The sequence below is a fragment of the Balearica regulorum genome, chromosome 16, assembly GCF_011004875.1.
Source record: "Balearica regulorum gibbericeps isolate bBalReg1 chromosome 16, bBalReg1.pri, whole genome shotgun sequence".
NCBI classification, from domain to species: domain Eukaryota; kingdom Metazoa; phylum Chordata; class Aves; order Gruiformes; family Gruidae; genus Balearica; species Balearica regulorum.
In genome coordinates this window covers 11,695,887-11,715,558 of record NC_046199.1, presented here as the reverse complement: position 1 = coordinate 11,715,558, position 19,672 = coordinate 11,695,887, and the positions used below count along the sequence as shown (strand labels likewise).

At 52.0% G+C, this 19,672-nt stretch overlaps 1 protein-coding gene across 3 annotated transcripts in view; it reads right to left on the bottom strand.

Moving 5' to 3' along the window:
- LAMA5 (laminin subunit alpha 5) overlaps positions 1-19,672 on the bottom strand; it is a 92,513-nt gene that overhangs the window by 23,828 nt on the left and 49,013 nt on the right. For 2 of the 3 annotated variants that reach the window (XM_075768417.1, XM_075768418.1), the window contains exons 7-29: positions 18,312-18,427; positions 17,280-17,398; positions 16,390-16,480; positions 15,865-15,999; positions 15,326-15,388; positions 13,872-14,012; positions 13,351-13,488; positions 12,961-13,095; positions 12,342-12,476; positions 10,268-10,405; positions 10,038-10,090; positions 9,745-9,844; positions 9,278-9,330; positions 8,776-8,881; positions 7,963-8,062; positions 7,607-7,763; positions 5,751-5,889; positions 2,790-2,932; positions 2,582-2,688; positions 1,778-1,931; positions 1,277-1,437; positions 924-1,032; positions 300-397 (exon numbers count right to left, since the gene is read on the bottom strand). In XM_075768417.1, the coding sequence (XP_075624532.1) occupies positions 300-397; positions 924-1,032; positions 1,277-1,437; positions 1,778-1,931; positions 2,582-2,688; positions 2,790-2,932; positions 5,751-5,889; positions 7,607-7,763; positions 7,963-8,062; positions 8,776-8,881; positions 9,278-9,330; positions 9,745-9,844; positions 10,038-10,090; positions 10,268-10,405; positions 12,342-12,476; positions 12,961-13,095; positions 13,351-13,488; positions 13,872-14,012; positions 15,326-15,388; positions 15,865-15,999; positions 16,390-16,480; positions 17,280-17,398; positions 18,312-18,427 (2,691 nt within the window). Of the gene's footprint in view, positions 1-299; positions 398-923; positions 1,033-1,276; positions 1,438-1,777; positions 1,932-2,581; positions 2,689-2,789; positions 2,933-5,332; positions 5,463-5,750; positions 5,890-7,606; positions 7,764-7,962; positions 8,063-8,775; positions 8,882-9,277; positions 9,331-9,744; positions 9,845-10,037; positions 10,091-10,267; positions 10,406-12,341; positions 12,477-12,960; positions 13,096-13,350; positions 13,489-13,871; positions 14,013-15,325; positions 15,389-15,864; positions 16,000-16,389; positions 16,481-17,279; positions 17,399-18,311; positions 18,428-19,672 lie in introns of all 3 variants that reach the window. The other variant, XM_075768419.1, reaches the window with a different exon arrangement.

The window sequence follows — 19,672 nt, the reverse complement described above, 5'->3', positions numbered from 1 at the left end:
ACAGTGAGTGTTTCTTGCTGTATGTGAGCAAGCACAGGAAAGCCTATTCAGGATGACGCTTGAGTGTCTACCACAGGAAGCAGCGTGGTGTTCAGGTAAAGGACCAGCAGCCTGACTTCAGTCCTTACTCCATTGCTGCCTGCTCGGTGGGCATGGGCATGGCGCTTCGCCTCAGCCACGGATTAATTCTCTTGGGTCAAGAGCTGAAAAGGCTCCAGACCTGAGGGAAGCAGGGGAAGCAACTGCTTTTGGAAACAGCCACATTCATGCTAAAACCCTGAGGGACCCGAGACTCTTACCTGTTGGATGAGAACGTGCCATGAACGCTGATGCAATGCACCTTCGGTTCGATGAACTCCATGGTGAACTGTGCAGCAGGTATGAGGTACACTTTGTGCTGCCGCACGTGAAAGAGAGAGATGCCCGGTTACACGATAGCCTCTGCCACTGGCAGCCTACAGCAGTTTCTGTGCCCACCAGTGATCAGACTGACCACACTAAGCACCTCCTTATCAGACACTTCAGCTAATGCAGGGCAGGTCAGACCTCAGTTTACTGCCCCTTCTTCCTTGGCATAAGCCCTAAGGCATTTAGGAGCTCCAGATATTTATGGGATTCTTCTATCTTGGCTAAGCAACTGTGAATGCCTTCAAGGTAAAATAGGAACAGGCACTGCCACACTGCTGCAGAGCTCCCTCTGCAACGAGCAGCTTCTACTCCCCATCTTCTCCCAAATCCCAGTCCTATCATCTACTTCAAAACACACCACTGACCACGTTCTCCACCTTGGACTGCTCATGACATAGACTAAGATCTAGTACCCATTCCAAACAGGACTCGAAAACTCTTCTACAGGCTAGGTACCACTCCTGCCTTTCCCCCTCGCAACCTGCCAACAGAGCTGCCCTTGCAGGAAGCCTTACCAGGAAGAAGTCAGCCAGATCGGAGGTGAACCGAATGGTGGCCTCTGAGGTAAGTTCAAAAGTTGCTATGCGGCTCTGGGAATCTACAGCAATCCCTCGACAAAGGAAACTGTAAGAGAAACACAGATCTTGAAGCCAGCCTTGAGTAGGGTCATGACCCATTTCTTGTCCTGCCGGCTATATGTCCTGAAGGTATTTGTACAAAGTCTCTGTAAATCTTTTGATGCATTTTCTGGCAAGTCATAAGAGTGAAGTTTTCCAAGGACACCCCAGACATTTGTTTCCTCCGCGAAAGTTGCTGTTACAGTAAAGGACAGGGTTTGACCTGCATCAACAGCTTCAATAAACCATACCTGTAGACACACGGGTAGAAGATGAACGTGCCCTGCTGCATGGCTAAGTGTGGCGAGCTCACAGCTATGCCCACTGTCTGCAAAGCATTGGTGTTGGCGTACTCCACCAGCAGCACATATTTCCCGGGCTGGGCAACAGGCAAGGAGAGCTGGACTTCCACCTGAAGGACAGAGACACAACTGAGCAAGGGTGTCCTGTCCCACTCCCCATAGTGAGCATGTGCAGGATGCCTGTGCTACAAACCAGCCTCCTCTGCACGTGAGGGGCCAACTCTTACCACACGTGACTTTGCAAGCCCTTTGCACGTGAGACACTGCTTTTGGGTGCCTTGAACAACAGGGCGTACAAGCACGCAGCTGCAAGACTGAGGGGCAACAGTGGGGTGTACATGGGTGAAAAGCCCTTCTGGTAACCTGCGCCCAGGTAAAGACCAGACAGTGGGAGAAGAGGGATGAGTGCCAGAGTGCCCGTGCAAGGGATGAAACAGAAGTGTCACTCACATCGCTGCCGCTGCACATTGCCATCCAGGGATGGGAGGGGGTGAGCTGCTCTGTGGGACACACTCTGGGCAATCGGTTGTCCAGCCTGCACACCGCGTCCACCCCTGAAGCAGCAGGGAATCCTTCCACAGACAGGTACTTATACAAGAGGCAGCTAAAAACAAAGAAAAAAATTGCAAAGCATGGTTCTTACATCATGATTTTAAGAGTCAATAGCACCCATGCAGCCTGATCCCAGCAAGATTTGCAAAATGTTTTGGTGCAACATAAAGGCTCCACTGCCCAAAGGAACACCTCTGGTTAGTGTGGTGCATCAGATTGTGCATTGTAGGACCCATGACGGCACTAACAACAAAAAGCTTCTCCCCTTGCAACGTGCTTTATCCTGGGGACCATTGGTATAGTGGAGCACTGAGATGCTCTAAGCACTACCAGACTCTACCCATTCATTTTAAATAGTCTAACAAGACCTAATTTATTGTAGCCACTTTCCAGGGCTGTTGATTGACACACAACCCAGCACTGGGAACCCAGCCTGGCAGAGGGCTGTGGTCTTACTGGGTGAGTTGGCCCTCCAGGGTCCGTGAGAACACAAAGACTGCCTGTGCCATGGATGAAGAGATCTATGCGTTGGCTTTCTGGGACAGTGCAGGTTCAGTGGGCTTTATCAACCATGGCAAAGTGCTCCAGTAAACAGTTCTATTGCATCCAGACCCTCACAGGGTGTGGACTGTATATATTTATTAACCAGGCCAAGAGGAGCTGAGTAGGTCCCACACAGCACAAAGACATGGAGATCCTTACTTCTGCGTGGCTTGTTCTGGGGCTGGCTGGTAGGTACATGGCTCTGTGACCTTCAGCTGCAGTATTGGAGCTTCATAGTACGAGCTGGGTAGCAAAACCAGATAGTCCTAGGAGGAGAGATGGGAGAGTTGGTTATGTTTGGGACACTTGTCCCCAGGGAGCTGCTGAAGCTCCCTGTGGTGGATGGAGCATGGGGGCTGGTCCTTACCAGCAGCACACCCTCTGCTTCAACAACCAGAGACCAGGTGTTGGGATTGAGTACGAAGGGCTCCCCAAAGCTGTTCTGGGGGACGGTGACAAAGGCTGGCTCCGTGCTGGGAGCAAAGACAATCTGCTTGGTCTGCTCTGTACCTGGAGCGGGAGGGATGAGAGGCTGTGAAGGGACCAGGATGGAAAACCTGGGGCTGCAAACAGGAGGCTACGCTGAGCGAAGCAGCTCTGTAGTGAAGCAGGGAGTCCCAGGCTCCTGCTCTCTCAGTGCTGCCATAGCAGATGCACCACAATCCCACACTGTCCCGTAACAGAGACATCCACTCTGAATCTGCTCTGATGTGCTTTGGAGCTTAATGGGAGAAAAAAATATAAATCACTGCAATCCTTAATGCTAATCCACAGCTCTCAGAGTGTGCTCTGCGTCCCTGGACTACAAAGCATGGAATATTGCATGCCAAAGAGTATTTTGCCAGCTAGAGAAGGAACTCGTCTGTGAATAATTTATTCTGAGACAGACAAAAAGAATTGCCCAGATATGTTCTTCCTTAGGGATATTCTGACCCCAGCTCCACAGGTGAGATACCTGTCTTCTGGCAAACTCTCAGACCCCCAAACTGTGCTCCTGTCTTTCTTGCCAGCCACGGACTCTGCACCTGAGATTTAGACGTTAATTTTAATTTTTTAATTAACTTTAGTTGAACGGGTCTAAGGCCTGATCCTGCTGCAGTTGAACAGCCTCTTGGCTCAGCTGACACAGTCCCATAACCTTGAATTCATCAACTTTGGATGCGATAACGATACAGCACCTAGAAGCAGACTGTCTGCCTGTCTGGCAGTCTCAGGAGCGTTTTGAAGAGCATGCGAGAGAGGTATTCACCAAGTATGGCTGCATGGCGAGCAGATGAGATGAAGAAGGAAGTGGGGAACGTGGCACGCTGACTATCCTTGTGTGGTACATGGACATCGAGGCATAATGCAAAGGGCCAGCAGCTAAAGCAAGCATTTGTGCTGCTGCTGGGATGGCTCAGCCCCTTCCCATGTGTGCTAGCTCCGTGACATGCCTGGCATCGGCTGAGGCTGAGCCCTTGCTTTCTCAGATGGGAAGCAGAGGTGAGGATGCAAGGAATGAAGAGATTTCCCTGAACAGGCACGGGGTAGATTTCTTGACAAGCTGAAGTTTCACATCTCTGAGACGATACACAACTCAAACTGAGACGGCTTCTGGAGCTGGGCTGGGAGAAATCAGTCTGCAAACCATGTACTCGGAAAAGGCTTCCCTTTGTGCAAGCCACATCTCCAACTTATCTTCTTTCCAGGCTGCTTGTTCTTTACCAGGTGAAGCCCATTCCACCTGGGCAGAAGATGGCTCAACATTTCTGGAGCCGCTCTGGCCTATCAAGGAAGCTGCCCTCCCAGATTCTATTGCTGGCAGCTTGCCTTCGGCACTAGAAAAATCAAATGTTGCTTCTGAGCAAGGAGGGAAACACATTATAAGGCAAATGAGCTCTACTGCTGGACAGGACAGATTAAATACTTCCTGACCTTTGGTGGGATCCTAAAGCGTGAGCATGGCTCATGCTTCTCTTGTCTTTGTGCTGCATAGTAATGAAAATAACCAGCTATTTTTCCACTCAAAAAAAGTAGAAAAATTGTATCTTGGCATTCAAACCTTGCATATCACATCCAAGGCAAAACACCTCCTATGTCAATCCAAGACAGCGGAAAGAACTTCACACACTGGTAAATCAGGTAGCTGGTGTCAACAGCCTTGTGCTGTGCACATATGGTCTGGAGGAAGAGCTTCAGCAGGATGATGTGGCTGTAGCATCAGAAGGGGTAAAATCAATCAGCCAGCCACCCACTAGGGCACTTGCATGGCCTCAGGTCTGTCCCCATGCAGTCTTGCTCATATTGATTCCCAGAATATATGCTGTCCAGGTCCCTAGTCTTGTTCAGCCATCTTTTGGTGGCTCTTCTTCTTCTCCAGCAGCTCATGGCTTGACGAGAAGACATTGCAACAGAGTGCAATGCCTGTATAACACACGCAATTCCACACCACTTCCAAACCCCACACCATGTGTGAGGCCAGCAGCCTGGTTAGGAAAGCCCAAGGCAAGGGCAGGACTGCCACATGAGGGCACCTGCGAAACAAAACAGCATCCAGCTGCCAAAGTTTGGATCCAGTTCCCAGCACTTGGCCCATTCTGGTTTTGTGGAAACTCATCTCAGTTCTGCCTGGGGCACTAGGGTGATCTTGTCCCATGCTGGAAAGGTTGTATGGAATCATACAATAGCCTTATCTCACACCAGCCTGGCTGATAACAGTCCTCAGTGTGCAGCCCCAGGACCGTGGGCCAGCTTGCTGCTCTTTGTTAAATAAAGGGGGCTGCAAACTCAAATCAGCCCTTCAATTGAAGGGCAGGACTAATGGGTAAAGCCACATGAAAGTGTCTTCTGGAAAGGATGATGCAGAAGGTTGCCTGGGATGGGGAGGAGGTGGCGATGGTGCAGGGGAGCAGAGCAGTCTGGGATCCTTACCTCTCCTTCGTGGCTGATAAGCTGTAATTTTGCCATACACAGTGGCCCCTCCTGAATTAATATACCTCAGGATGACATGGAACAGATAGAGCTCTGCCTCCTTCACGTCTACAGTGACTCTGATTTTATTCTGCAAAAAGCAAAAAAGCACATGGGGCACACGTCACTGGGGGGCCAGCTCCTGGCCGCTCACCCGCTCTGCGGAAGAGCCTTACCCGCCTGCCTGCCTACCTGCCTGCCTGCCTCTCTTCCCCCTCCCTCACCATCCCATGGCACGGCTCTGGCCGGCCACCTGAGATGGACACACTTGGGACGGGCACACCTGGGACGGGCACACCTGGGGCAGGAGAAGGGGCAGAGGAGCAGTGTCGCAGCAGGGGATGCTCCGAGTTAGTCCAGAAGTGAAAAATGCACTTACAGTTGCCACAAACATTAAACTTTCCTTCCTCAACGACCGAGACCCTCCCTTCCACACTGGCGGGCCCCCGGCTGACGTAGCGGAAGACGAGGCGGAAGAGGTCGGGGGAGGTCACATTGAGAGTCACCACTACCTTGGGCTGGTGGGAGAGAGAAAGGGGAGAGAAGCAGAGCACACCTTCAATTACCTCCACCGCCGACAGCTACCAGCCCAAGCGCAGCCGCTCGGCTCACTGCTCCCAAAGCAACATGCCACAGCGCAAGGAGGAGACAAGCACACCGGCCCTGCTGCACAGTCACGGCGAGGGCACCTCGCGACGCCATCCCTTCTGGGGCCGGCCACCAAGGGAACAACCTGCCTGCGGGAAGGGGGTGGAAAGGCTCTGCCCACATCTGGAAGATGCTGTGGCACAGCAGGGTGGTTCGGCTATCCTGGGGCACACGCCATGCCAGAGGAAAGGTTTTATGAAGTTCTTGCTTTTGTTATTGGCATGTTGCTCTTGGGCTTAGTGTGCCATAGCCAGCCAGCAGGTACCAAATGCTGAAGCACCTGCCCTTGTGTTTACGGGAGTCTGCCCAGATGCCTACAGAGGCTGCAAATCAAGCTGGTGTCTCATCCTCACGAACCTGCATTGCTGAGCACTAACAGTGCTCAAGGGCACGTGACACTGATGGGTGCGTCAGCCCTCTGCCTGCCTGGATGCTGTTTGGCAAGACCCCAGTTAAGGAGATGCTTAAGTCTGACCCATTTCAAAAAATCTAAGCATCTGCTTAAATACCCTCCTGCCTACAGGGCAAAGCTGGGGTCTGCCCAGGGAGACTCCTAAGGATGGCTCAGTGTTCTTCAATGCTCCAGTTACACACCATCTTCCCACTGGAGAGCCAGCTGGAAGGATCTTGCAGAGAGCAAAACTACACGTGAGACCTGCCAGCAGAAAGCCATATGCCAGCCCTTCTATCAAGGCCTATTTCTATCTCAAATACCAACACTGGATACAAAACAAAAGCCATGGGCTTAAGCATGAGCTCCATCCTTCAGCTTTAAGGCTGGGGTTTTCTCAAGGAAGCCTACATGAGTTCCTTGCTTAGCTCCTACCTACGAATTCAATGGGAAATGGCTAACACATTTGGCCCCTCTGTTATTTTACCTAAGCATGAAAAAATGAACAAAACTGAAAGTACACGCACCAGGATAAGGAATATCTTACATGGGACAAGACTGTCAGAGAATTGCTGTCCTGCACCCATCCCCAAACACACACGCACACCAACAACACTTCTGCGGGGGCCATGCAGAAGAAGAATCCACCGAGGAGATAAAAGGGTCACAGGATGAAATAGCCTCACTTCCAGGGCTTAGACAACTCCAGGTTAGTGTAAACCATCGTTACAGCAAACCGGCTAACAGCAAGAGCAGAGGCAGAATGGTAACAAGAGGTCCAAGCTGAACATGGCAGCTAAGGAGGAGCTAATTTATTTTTGGAAAAGGGAGGGAAGGTTATGCACAGAGTTGCAGGAAAGACCAGAGTCAGATGAAAGAGCCACAAGGAAACCCAGAGACAGTGTTTACAGACATCCCTGTAAGTAATCACCAACCTACCACCTTTGTCTAAGCGGATCAGGATGTCAGGGGATTCCCAATTTAGGATCTTTCCCCTCATCAGTCTATGCTGCCCCCAGCACTACAGGAAATATCTGCGCAAACAGGCTATATATACACTGTGCTGTTTATGTTGGCTGTTGTGACTTTGGGGGTTTGAGAAGCACTTGGGGTGAAAGATGTGTGCCAAAAGCACATCAGTCCTCCACTGGCCGCATCCTCCCCAGGGGGAGCTGGGCTGGAGACACCAGGCGTACCTGGATGGAGGACATCTGTGCGTAGCCTCGCCAGCTGAAGCCCTCAAACTCCAGGGGGTTGTATCCGAACCGCACAGCTCTCCCAGCCGGCGTGGTGCCTTCCTCCAGCTCAAATTTCAAGTGGTGAAGGTCAGGGAAATAATGGTCCCGCGCAGGTCTGGGGAAGAGAGGGAGCACTGTTACCTGCTGGGCTACCTGGAGCGAGAGGCAAGAGGACACCTCCGCCAGGCACGCAGCTGATGTGGCAGCAGCCCAGACGATGAGGTCCCCATCCCCTTGGTGGCAGAGGACACCGTCCCCAAGGGAATGAACGGGAGGCAGAGCACTCCAAGGTGCATCTCCTGCGAGCAGCTTACTGGGTGCAGGTGGGGCCACGTGTGCTCTGCCGGCAGCGACAGGCTCCACTCCGCTCCTCGCAGGACGGCCCCAGGGCCCCGCCGACGTCGCACCGGCAGCCTGTGGGCAGGAAGCGCCTGTTTACATTCCCGCCGCACTAACGAGCTCCTGGTCACTAATCAAAGGCGCGCCCCAGCGGGCGGGGAGGCTGGGGCTGCTATTTTTATTCCATTGTATCCGTTTTCATATTGGCCCTGGCCCCACTTGGATCAGCTCCTCTTCCACCTCAGCGCCGAGCTATTTCCAGACAGCTGACGACTGCGGGAGGAACAAGGTCTGCAAAGCCTCATGGCTGGGCGCCGCAGCCCTGCCGCCAGCAGCAGCCTCGCTCCCTCTTCCCAGCCCTGCCAGGACCATGCACCAGCTGAGAGCGGCCGGATCTTCTCCTTTACCTCTTCCCATCGGCATGATGGAGAGCAGCCAACCCCACACATCCATGTCCATGCCCACCTGCTCCCAACAGTAGGAAGGGGTACAGCTGCAAGGACATGGCCAGTGGTTAAAACACACCAGTTTCTGGCACCCAAGGGGGCACCTTTCCTGGCCTTTCATTCCTGTGTCCAATGGTGGCAAAAGCATGACCTCAGGTCTCCAGATCAACAGCAAGACACAGCCCCTGCTCTGGGCCGTGGTATGATCAAAAGCAAGAGGTGGGACATCTCCTGCCCCTTCTCTCCAAGGCCAACAGTAGTTGGTATCGGCAGAGCCTCTTGCTCCAGGGTCAGCTCTTGTGGGCCCCCTCATTCACCCCACACATCACGAAGGGGGCTCACCTTGGCAGCCAAAGTAATTTGCATTCTCCATATTGAAGTAGCCGTCTTTGCACGCCGAGCAGAACTGGCCACAGACGTTCGGTTTGCAGAAACACTGCCCGTCGCCCTAAGAGAGAAGCAGGCATGGAAGCTCATTCCCTCCCGTTGCTCGTCACAGCTAAGCCGTTTCTCAGTTATTTGGGTCCTAGTCTGAGACACTGGAGAAACATTTCGAGTTTCATGCTCTACACGGCTTCCTGCACGTGGGTGGGCCAGATAAGTTAAATTACCCAATAATGCAGGCAAACAAAAATCCAGGCATCCTGGGCCAGACCCAGAAATATTTAGGTGCCTAATTTATGACAGGTCTTAATCCCATGTTCTCATGCAAGCCCAGATTGTGGTGTAACCTTTGGGAGCTCAGCATCAGGACAGGCCTCTCCAGCAGCTGCTGGGAGAGATGGAGCTGAAACACTCCCAATACAGCACGGAGGTGCCCAGAAGCAGAGAGGAGCAAACCCACCTGCCGGCATTCTGCGATTCCGCTGATCGTGCCCTTGGTATCACACTTGCAGCCTGGAGAGAGAGATGAAGATCAATCAGCCCCTGAGAAGAAGCCTGATGGGGGACAGTAACCACCACACCAGACAACACCGGCTGGGATATGAGGAGCTGGGAACTGGTCAAGTAGAGGGTAGCGCCGTACAATGGCTCACTTTTCATTTTGGACAGTTACTGTTGAGGGGACAACTCATTGCATAAGCCCTGTGTTTCATCCCAAGACAAAAAGCTCCAGGCTCCAGCCTTTCCCCTCTCCAAGCAGGGGTTACCCAGCCCACTCCAGCTTTGACATGTCACTTCAGGGTAAAGATGGAAGTAACGGCATCACTTCCATCCAGCAACGACAGTCCCCACTGGCTTGGGTTTGGGTCTGGAACCATTATAGCATGGAGGGGAATTTTGGGGGCTGTGCAAATGCCATTTCCTTACTCAGGCAGCCGTAGGGGTTCTCTGGAGTCAGGTTCCAGTATAAGGGCTTGCATCTGTCACAAGCTGGGCCTTCAACGTATGCCCGACATGCGCAGGAGCCCTGGGGAAAAGGAGGGGGAGAAAAGAGCAGTTGAGAATTTGCAGCATGGTGACTGAACGTGGTGTCTGCTACTCTAGCACAGGTAACGGCTGTTTTCAGGCTGTGCTTAAGGAAGGACTTGGCCCAAAGTGAGAAAAAAGGGGATCACACAAAAATGACCTGCAGGCGTTGGTGGGTTCAATCTGATACTCACCGGGGCCAGCGAGGGATCTACAGACACCAACCCCGCTGGGTTACAGGAGCCCACTAGAAAAGAGAGGCATAAGGAGGGATTTATAAAGAGAGAGCTCACACCCTGGCTGTTCCTAAGGGAGTTATTTCTTCCCTTGCAAAGCTCTTAGGGAAAGACAAGCCCATTTACCAGCACGGCACCACTATGTCCCAAGACACCAGAGTCCCCCCCGTAGGGGAGGAAGGGGCTACCTTCGCAGTGTGGAAATCCATAGGCACCCAGCACGCAGGTATCGCAGCGCAGTCCCGTCACTTTGGGCCGGCAGCTGCACTGCCCCGTTTCCTGGTCGCAGGTGCTGTGCAGAGAGCCCTCTCGGGAGCACTGGCAAGCTGCAAAAGAAGGGACAGCAAGTGCTGGAGCTGCAGGGCACAGCGACTCCAGCATTCAAGGCTTCCCACTAGCAACTTCTTTTGTCTGCCTGACCTTCACCACCATCCAAGCAGCCAGAAATAGGGGTTATAAATAACATACATACTCATTCTTTGGTTTTGGTTAAAAAAACTCCATCTTTTAAGAAAAACAATAGAAGCTGCAAAGTTTATCACACCTGTTGCCATACGTTTATGTGTATTTCTGGAGGTGGAGAGAAGTTTTCTTTAAGGAAAAGGGGAATGCATGATTCTCATTCCCACAAAGTCAGCAACCAGTGACAGATCAGACCCTACAAAAGCCCATTTGCACCCAAACACCCATCAGGGTCTGCCCTGAGGACATTGCACGTGGGCAGCAGGCCTGCAGCGCTGGGCCAGCAACACAGCCTTGGCACTGCTGGCAGCCGAGGGCCAGGGCAGGGCAACGGTTCTGCGGCTTCCTGCATGACCTGTCTCCTGCGAACGCACGTAGAGATCCCGCTGCCCTATCACACGAAAGGTCAGCAAACTGTCTGGGAGCTGCCCATGCGCTCCTTGCCCAGCCAGCACTCAAGTCCCTGCCAAAGGGGATGTTTTAGGCTGACACCCCCAGACTGGCTAACAGCAAAACATTGTTCATAAAACAACAGACTAGGAAAAAAAAAAAAAAATCAGGTTCTCTTCTTTCTTTGCTGTGACTCCTCTACAGCTCTGCAATTTGGACACCGCTTTATGAGACAAAAAAAAAAAAAAGTGACTACTGAACTCCTGAGAGACCATTTCATCCATGCCTCCAGCCTCTTCAAAGGCATATTGCCGGCATCAGCATTTGCAAGCAGTGCTCTGCCAGCTGGCCGTGGCTCAGGCGTCTACATTTAGTATGGTGCAAGAGGGCGATGATGCTCTTTTGTTGCTTCAGGGAAATTGTATCACAGATTATTTTTTAATGAGCAGTAAATTCTTGCTGGGAGACATAAGAGTACATCTGGCTTCCAGTCGGACTGCCGACGAGGGGGAGATGGGGACACTCTGCCCAGAGCTGGGGAGGGCTGTTCAGAGTATCTGGGGCCACAGGCACCTGCCACAGGCATTACTGCTCGGCCCTGGCACCAGCAGCTCTGCTCCAGGAGCAATGCAGTGCCCAGGGAAGTGGACGCAAAGCTCTCACCATGCCAGCAGACACCTTGAATTTGAGGCTGACATGAAATCCCAAGTCCTGATCCTCATTGTTCACCCTGTTGTACAACTGTACTCCTGCTGGTTTCAGCACAGTTGCTCCTCCTGTGAATTGGCATGAACCAAGGTGGAGTAAGCCCTGAAGACCTGGATGTGTCATGTTGAGCCACAACTGAGCATTTCATGGCACCAGAGTAGAATCTGCCCGTGCAGTTTGAGACTTTGCTGGGAAAACGTTTACCCCGCTCAGAGCCCTGCTCTCTCTGGCTGCAGATACTCAAGCCTGAGGACAGGCAGACGCAATTCAGCACATGTTTTATGTTCATCTGCACATACTGCTTTCAGAGAGAGAGTCCAAACCACAGCTGCTCCCCAAGTCCTACTCTGTAGGTCTGTAACAGGTCGCTGGATTAGAGGCCATACATCCAGACTGGGTTTTATTTCCAAACTGAGCAGGCAGACTCCAAGCTCCTGCTGTTAGTGACAGTGAATGAACTGGGGGAGACAAACCGCACAGCCTTCGGGGAAGCATTTCTTCGCGATGTCTACCCATTATACGGCATGGCTGTCAGATGAGATAGCCAGGTGAACTGTGCACAGGAGAACTGATTCCTGCTGCAAGAGCCAACTATATTCAGATACAACCCTTAGAGATGGATTATGGAAAGAAAAACCATTACAAAGCCAGTAGCAGCAGCTGCTCCCTTCCCTCCCCTGAGATCCAACGGTGGTTACTCACGTGTGCAGCTGGGGTACCCGTAGAAGCCCAGGGCACACTGGTTGCAGGTGTGTCCCGCAAAATTCGCGTGGCATCGGCACTGGCCAGCTGGGCTGCAGTTGTTGTCCACCGCACCCCGGGAATCACAGGAGCAAGCTGTAAGAGCAGGACTCTCAATCGTCCGATGAAATGTGTGATCTGTGGCCAACCACTGCTGGTCTGAATTGTCATTCAGCCCCACAGGAATTAGCCATTTCCATTAGAATGAAATTAATTTCTTAATCCCTTGGAGAGACAGGGAATATTTTCAGCTAGGAAATACCAGGAAAATGCCACTAAGGGTTTTTTACAGCCCATTCAATGTTCCTCAGCAGTTTAGTAGGTTAATGCACTAAAAAGACAAAAAAAGGCATAAGCTGAGACACCAGGTCACAGCAGGGTTGTGATGAGGAATTGTGACCGATAAAAACTGCTTTATCTTCCAGGCTTTGGCATGATCCATGACCTCCAGAACGAGCCTGCCAAATTCATAGTGCAAACCACATGGGTTTGGATTTTGAAAAACACCAAAGTCTTGCAAAAATAGGCATGTTTTTCAGAAGGTGACAGACCAGCAGGAATCGAACGTTAACATCCTTACCGTAGCAGTGGGGGTAGGAGTGGTGCCCAGGACTGCACTGCTCGCACCGTGGCCCAGCAAACTCGGGTCTGCAGAAACACCTCCCGACGGAGTCACAGCCTCCCGGCAGCGTCCCGACCGCGCTGCAGCCACATACTGCAACGCAGAGAAACCATTTGCCCTGTGCTGCGAGCACGAGGCAAAGCTCATGGCACTATCGGTCTTTTTCTGAGAATCTCAGATGGGCATTTAGGTGCTGCCCTAAGCATTCAAACTGTCAATCTCTGCCCATTGTATATATTCTCCAAAACACCCACAAAACCACTTCCCAGTCCTCCTTCAAAGCCCTGCCAGAAGACTCTAGCTTTGCACATGCCCACCACCCAGGTGGAAGGGAGGACAGATACGCACGCTGGCACAGAGGGTAGTTGAAGTAGCCGGGAGCGCACTGGTTACACGAATGTCCTTCAAATCCTGTTCGACACAGACACTGCCCTGTCTCTCTGTCACAGGTGCCATCGTATTGACCGGGGCCGGAGCACTGACAGGCTGGAAAGCAACAAGGGCACTAGTAAATAAACAGCTTCTTAGTCTTTTCCCTTCCTAGGAAAGGAATCGGAGTGCCTGTTCCTCTGGGGTAGAAATGCATTCGCTGGAGAAACCATGGGGGACACAGCTGACAGCAAGCATGCCTAGCCCGTAGCTCACATCCGTAAGGAATTTCTCAAGAGCCCCCCCCAGGCTGGGAGGATGCCTGAGAGTCAGGGCTGGGTGGAAAATACCATCAAAAGTCATGGGAATTTGTCACTTGGAAGTGGGGCTGGAGAATTCCTCCCCCCCCCAGCAGGAGCGGAGGATGGGGAGAGGCACACTCCTCCCCAGGAGGGAGGCGAGCAGGGCGAGTTTGTGGCCGCTAACCCCAAGACACTCACGCTGGCAGCTGGGTCCGTAGTGGCCTGGGGCGCACTGGTCGCAGTGTGTTCCCTGGAAGTTGTGTTTGCACACGCACCTCCCCACCCGAGGGTCTTTGCGACAGGCGTTGCCTTCGGTCCCACCGGCGTAGCAATCGCAGTCTGGAGTGGGGACACACAACCAGCAACGCCACACGTGGCTGTTGGCCCATCTCTGCTGCTGGGCAGAGGTCCCATAAGGACAGGGAAGGAGTTGCCGTGAGAGGCAACAGCTCAAGCATTTGCCTCATAACAACCTTCCCACCAGATGCAAACGTTTTAACCAGACCCTGCTCAGGTGACCAGCACGCCTGGCTCGTGGGGTCGCAGGGTGGCTGGGAGACCTCAGCATCATGTCGATGTGCAAGGTGCTGGACGGGCAGCAGCGCAATGCACAGGGTAGACGAACGCCGCTTGCACAAGCCCAGACAGGGCTGATTTCATGCAGCACTGCCCAAGAGCTGTGCAGCAATAAGCAAAGCCTTCAGCTAACCAGGGTGGGGTTTGGGCTTTCTCTCTGGTCACTCCATGCTCAGCTGCCTCTGAGACCTTCCTGCTGCCCGGGCAGGCAGCCCTGCCTTCACCAACGGCACCGGCGTGGGCTCCTGGGCTGGGAGAGGGAAGGGCAAAAAGCATCCAAGAACCAGGGGGAGGGGGAGGAGGGGAAATGAGGAGGGAAGTGAGAAATTCCAGCTCAGGAAAGAAAAACCTGTCTGGAAGATACAGAGTTTAAAATATCAGAAGGAAGGAAAAGGTTATCTGGAGTGCACTGGGGAGCATGAGACAGGGGAGGACTTGGTGGGAAGAGACATGAAAAAAAACACAAGGAAGGAGATGAACCAAGAGAGGCGAGCATGAGAGAGGAGGGAGGTGAAGGGGAGCAGGATGAGGGCATGGGCGAGCTTTCAAAACAACAGAGAAAGTGATGCAGAGCGAGCTGCCACCTGTGCCACCTCCCGGGCACCGCAGCAGCGCTACCCACAGCTTCATGCCGAGGGGCCATCGGCACGGACCCGCTGTGCCGCCCACCACGTGGAAAGGCAGGGCATGCAGTGTGGCAGGGGGACAGGTTTGTATCTAAACCCAGAGGCTGAGATCTGGGAGAACTCAACTCAGGTTCCAGCTCAGCCACAGCCCCTCTGTGATCTCAGGGAGGCCAGAAGAAATGTCCCACATGGCCTGGACCTCAGAAAAAAGCACACAATCACATGGCCGCTCTGGACTAGAGCTTCCCTGTCTATGAAAAAGGGATCATAAAGCTTCCTTTCCCCCACCCCTCAAGCTGCCTCCTCTCTCAGGACCACTCTGTGTCAGGGCTGCCTCTTACAACGGAAGTGCCCAGTAAGCTGAAGACCTGATCTTGCACTGGGTGCTGAGATATAACAGTAATAAAGCCCGGTGATTGCCAAAGCAGCAAGAAAAATTGCACTACTTACTTATTATCTGTCCTGCAGGAAGCACTTGTTCTCCAGTATCATTGTGAGTGAAAGCTGGAACGGCTACAAGGAGAAAGAAAGAGACATTGCACAGGTCATCATGCACGTTCAAAGAAATCCTGTCAGGATATCAATGTGTTGACAGTCCCAAAGCTGAACAGGCTGAACGAAAACCTGGAACACGGAACAAAGTGCAGACATCCCACTAAACAAACATCCATTACGACCATTTTTTAACCTGGGCTCTGGAAAGATGTCTTTCACAGAAAGTGAGAGGTGAGACTCCAGCCAAATGGGGAGCGCCTGTTGACTCCAGAGAGCTGGGTTCAGCCCAGCTCAGCTCTGGTCCAGCTTCCACCAAAGCCATACGCAGGCTTGTTCCCACCTGCAGGAACTCTCCCTAGGACAGGAGTACCATGTGGCACAGGGAAAAGGCACCTGGGGACCAGCACCAACCGGAGCTGCTGGCCCTTCCTGCACCTGCTGAGTCTGTGGTGTCCCAGACCTGCCCACCCCATGGCCCCGCACCCCCCACTTACGGTAGCAGTGGGGGAAGTTGAGGTATCCCTCGGCACAGGCATCACAGTGCTCCCCAGTGTAATTGGGCTTGCAGTAACAGCGGCCGGTGAGGTCCTCACAGGTGCCATCAGTGAAGTCAGACTCACAGCTACAGCCTGTAGAGAGGGACAAGCCAGCAGTGGTTGTCACTGACTGAGACCCTTGGCCAGCCACGAGCATCACTGTGATACAGAGCCTCCATAAGAGACCTCGCCATCTGCTGTAAATTCTCTCCAAAAACAAAAAGTGTGATTTTGTCTCTTCAACGGGATCTGCCTTAGAGGAACTGCTCCCACTGTGCTTGTCCCACTGCAGGGTCCCAAGTAAAGCAGCACAGCCCCAACTTGCTTCTCCAGGAAACCTCAGTTTCCCTGGAGAGGTGGTGGTGGCACACTGCCGCGAGGATGCGGTGCAGAACAGCCAATGCGTCAGAGCTACGCCAGAAAAATCTCTCAGCCCAATCCTTCAGACCACCCTCCCCAGCCTGCAGAGGAAATCACACTCACGATAGCAAATGTACGGAGAGTCGATCGGGTGGTCAGGGGACCGGTAGTATCCTGGGATGCACCTCTCGCAGTTAATACCAGTGGTGTGATGCTGAAAGACACTGGGTTAGCCGGGCATCAGTTCCTCTAGGAATTCATGTTCATCTGCCAGATTTATTAACTGCTTCAGGGTCCAGAGGAAGAAACTCAGAAGTGTCAGCACACAGAAGACTTAAATCTGCTCAAAATTCCACATACATGGATTTGAAAACTAAGCATCTCCTGCAAACTGCGTGTCCTCCCCTAAGCCCAGCCTGAGTTTCAGGTTCATATCTGACCTCAAGCCCATTTCACTTGCTTCAGACGATAAAACGTCCTGACTGCTTTGTGCTAGGACGACGGGAGCAATCTGGTTCCTCCCAGCAAGAAAGCACAGCTAAAAGTTTCATGCCACTGCATGAATTCATCAGCTCACAGTTACCTTGGGAGTGGAAGACCTACTTTCCCACTTTCATTGGGAACTTCAGAGACTGAGGAGATTGACATTTTGGTGATCAGAGAGAGATGGCAGCACCTCAGCACGGCAAACTAGGCAGGCTCTTCCCAAGGTGCCCAGCACCAACCTTTCCCTCCCAATGCACAGTGCCTCAGCAGACCTAACCCTAAAGCATCAGAAAGGTAATGGCACTACCAGGGGACAGCTAGGAACCCAAGTGCTGTTTTCATTACTGCTGCACACTCCTTTGACCTATGGCAAAGAGACTAAATTTTCAGGGAGAGATCTAATGAAGACAACAGAGGGTGTGTGATGAAGTTAGTGGGGCTGCCAGCAAAGCGTAACTCCAGGCTGACAGCAGAAATGAACAGGAGAATCTGCAACAGCCTTTTCTGTGGGAGCTCTTCAGGCCTACCTGACAGTCAATGCAAACACCTCCCCCTTCAAACTTGTCTTCGCGACTTTTGCTGGCTTTGTGGCGATCCACTTCTGGGTCGTAGTAGCAGTCATAGGCATGGCCGTTGCAATTGCAAGCTGAAAATACAAAGAGACATTAGCTAAGACAGTGGTCCTTCAGTCACCAGCTGGATCGCAAGGTGATCTTCCACTCTTCCTTGTGGGTTTGACATTAGATGGGTTACTTTTCAATGTGGAAAGATGCTTGAATGCATTTGGGGGATTACAAGATCACCCAAACTCCCATAAGTCTTCCAGTTCAAAAGTGCAGAAGCAGCGACTCTCTCACAAAGTCTAGTCTGCAACCGGAAAAACACAGCAGGCACAAAATCAGAAGTAAAATATGTGCAGGCGTGTAGAGACGAGAAATTACCCAACTTTGGGGCCTCAAATAGTCTGGTTTAGAGGGCAACATTCTTGCCTGTTTTATGCCATCCGGGATGGAGGTGAGCTATAAAGTTCAGCACATGGTGAGGGTGCTTTTTATAAACCCACAGGATTAAGATCCAACTGTCCTCTGCCACCCTGCGTTTATAAGAGATCGTGTGATGCAGCTATGCTCCATGCTCTGCATTTCCAGTGCAGCATAAATTCCACTGTCGGCATTTACCAAAGGTTTCTCTAGACAAATAAAGATGTCCTGTATGTAAACACATCCAAATGCAATTCATCTCTGAGACAGAATTGAGCAATGAGACTTGCCTGCACGAACCCTTGGACATGGAGGAGGAACTGGAACATAAGCAGAATCAAAGTCCCGTACAGACCTAGTGGGCCTCCCTGTGCGAGCCTTGACTGAGCACAATTACCCCCTGCGCAAACTGTCCTGCCTGCAGCGCCAGCGATCTCCGCTCAGCGCCACACACCACCAAACCAACCATCTCGGTGAACGGCTTCTCTGCACTGCAGCGTCAGGGGGCTGGGGAAACGTGGTCAATCTGTGGTTTGCAAAGCAGCTGGAAAAGGAAGGAGAAACCCAACTCCAACTTACGCTGGCATTCGTTTGCGCTGTCGGCAGTGGCAGGCTTCCATGGGAACTGGTTGAAGCCGGGGCAGCAGCGATCGCAGGACCCGCCGCAGGTGTTGTGCTGGCAGTCGCACTGCAGCCTGCAAGGGAGAGGAACGGGGTACAGCCAAGCCTGGCACGCCAACAGAGATGTGTGGGATGGGGAGCTGCTGCATAACCCCACCATGCATAAGTATCACTAGTCAGATACACAAACGAGTGATATTCATTAATCAAAATATTCTAGAAAAGAGGCAGCAAAGGACTTTTTTTTTTTTCTCCACTTTTGAATTGCTGATTATTTTTTTCTGAGCCAAACACCAAACTTTGCTCTTCTAGTGCCATTCCCTCCCTTCCTTCTCTCCACCATCACTCCTCTTTTCTTTACAGGGAAACAAGGATTAATTAAAAAAAAAAGTCAGAGTGCCACTGCCTAGTCAGCTCTGCAGACAATAAAATGTGAAATGGTTACAGATGGCAGCAGTTGAAACCTGAGCTGAAGCAAATTACTTGAGAGGGAGCAGCATGGTACAAGGACATGAAGATGTCCCCACCACCGTGCAGGGGCAGTGTGAAAGGAATAAATGATAGCCCAGAGCTGGAGAGGGATGGAGCCACATGGGTCTCAACTGCTCCTCCAGGTATACCTGTGCTTACAGAGAGGAAGACCATGAAATTTGAATTAAGTCTTTTAGCAGATGCTGGCCCCACACTCCCTGTGAAATGCGCCTCCTGATTTTCTCAGCTGGCACAGGCAGGGCTGTGCTGGGTAAACAGGCGGCTCCAGAGGCGCCAGGCAAGAAATCTCGACGGTCGACCGATGGATCTCGTCCCTGCTCGACCGCAACGGTGATTCATTAACATCAGTGACATCATCTCCAAAACTTCCACTTAGCAGAAGGCGATTCCCATCCAACACAAACGCTTTCTGTTGTATTAGACTTATGGATAATACAGCATGTTCCAGCTTTTATCTGTGCAATTACTCATTTCCCCTCAGGGCTGATCTGCCACTCCCATCTCTCCCTCCTCCAATGCTTTTCCATTCAAAAGCAGTGTTTAAAAATGAATGTATTTTTTTAAAACATTAGAAACAAATGGAGCAGTCATTCTGGGTGCAATCAGGGGTGCAGACATACTCTTCCATGGCTGCAGTAGCTGAATGTCCTGGTTTCCACCTACATGTATTTTTAAGGTGTGGGACCTGCAAGTGTATGTATGGTGAATAGTCAGCCAGAGGCAGCAGCATGGGACAAGTGAACTCATTTTAATGAAATATGGGATGATCTGAAAGTTCAGAAGAACGCGGGCAGGATCCCCACTCAGCATGTCTGCTTCAGCCAGAG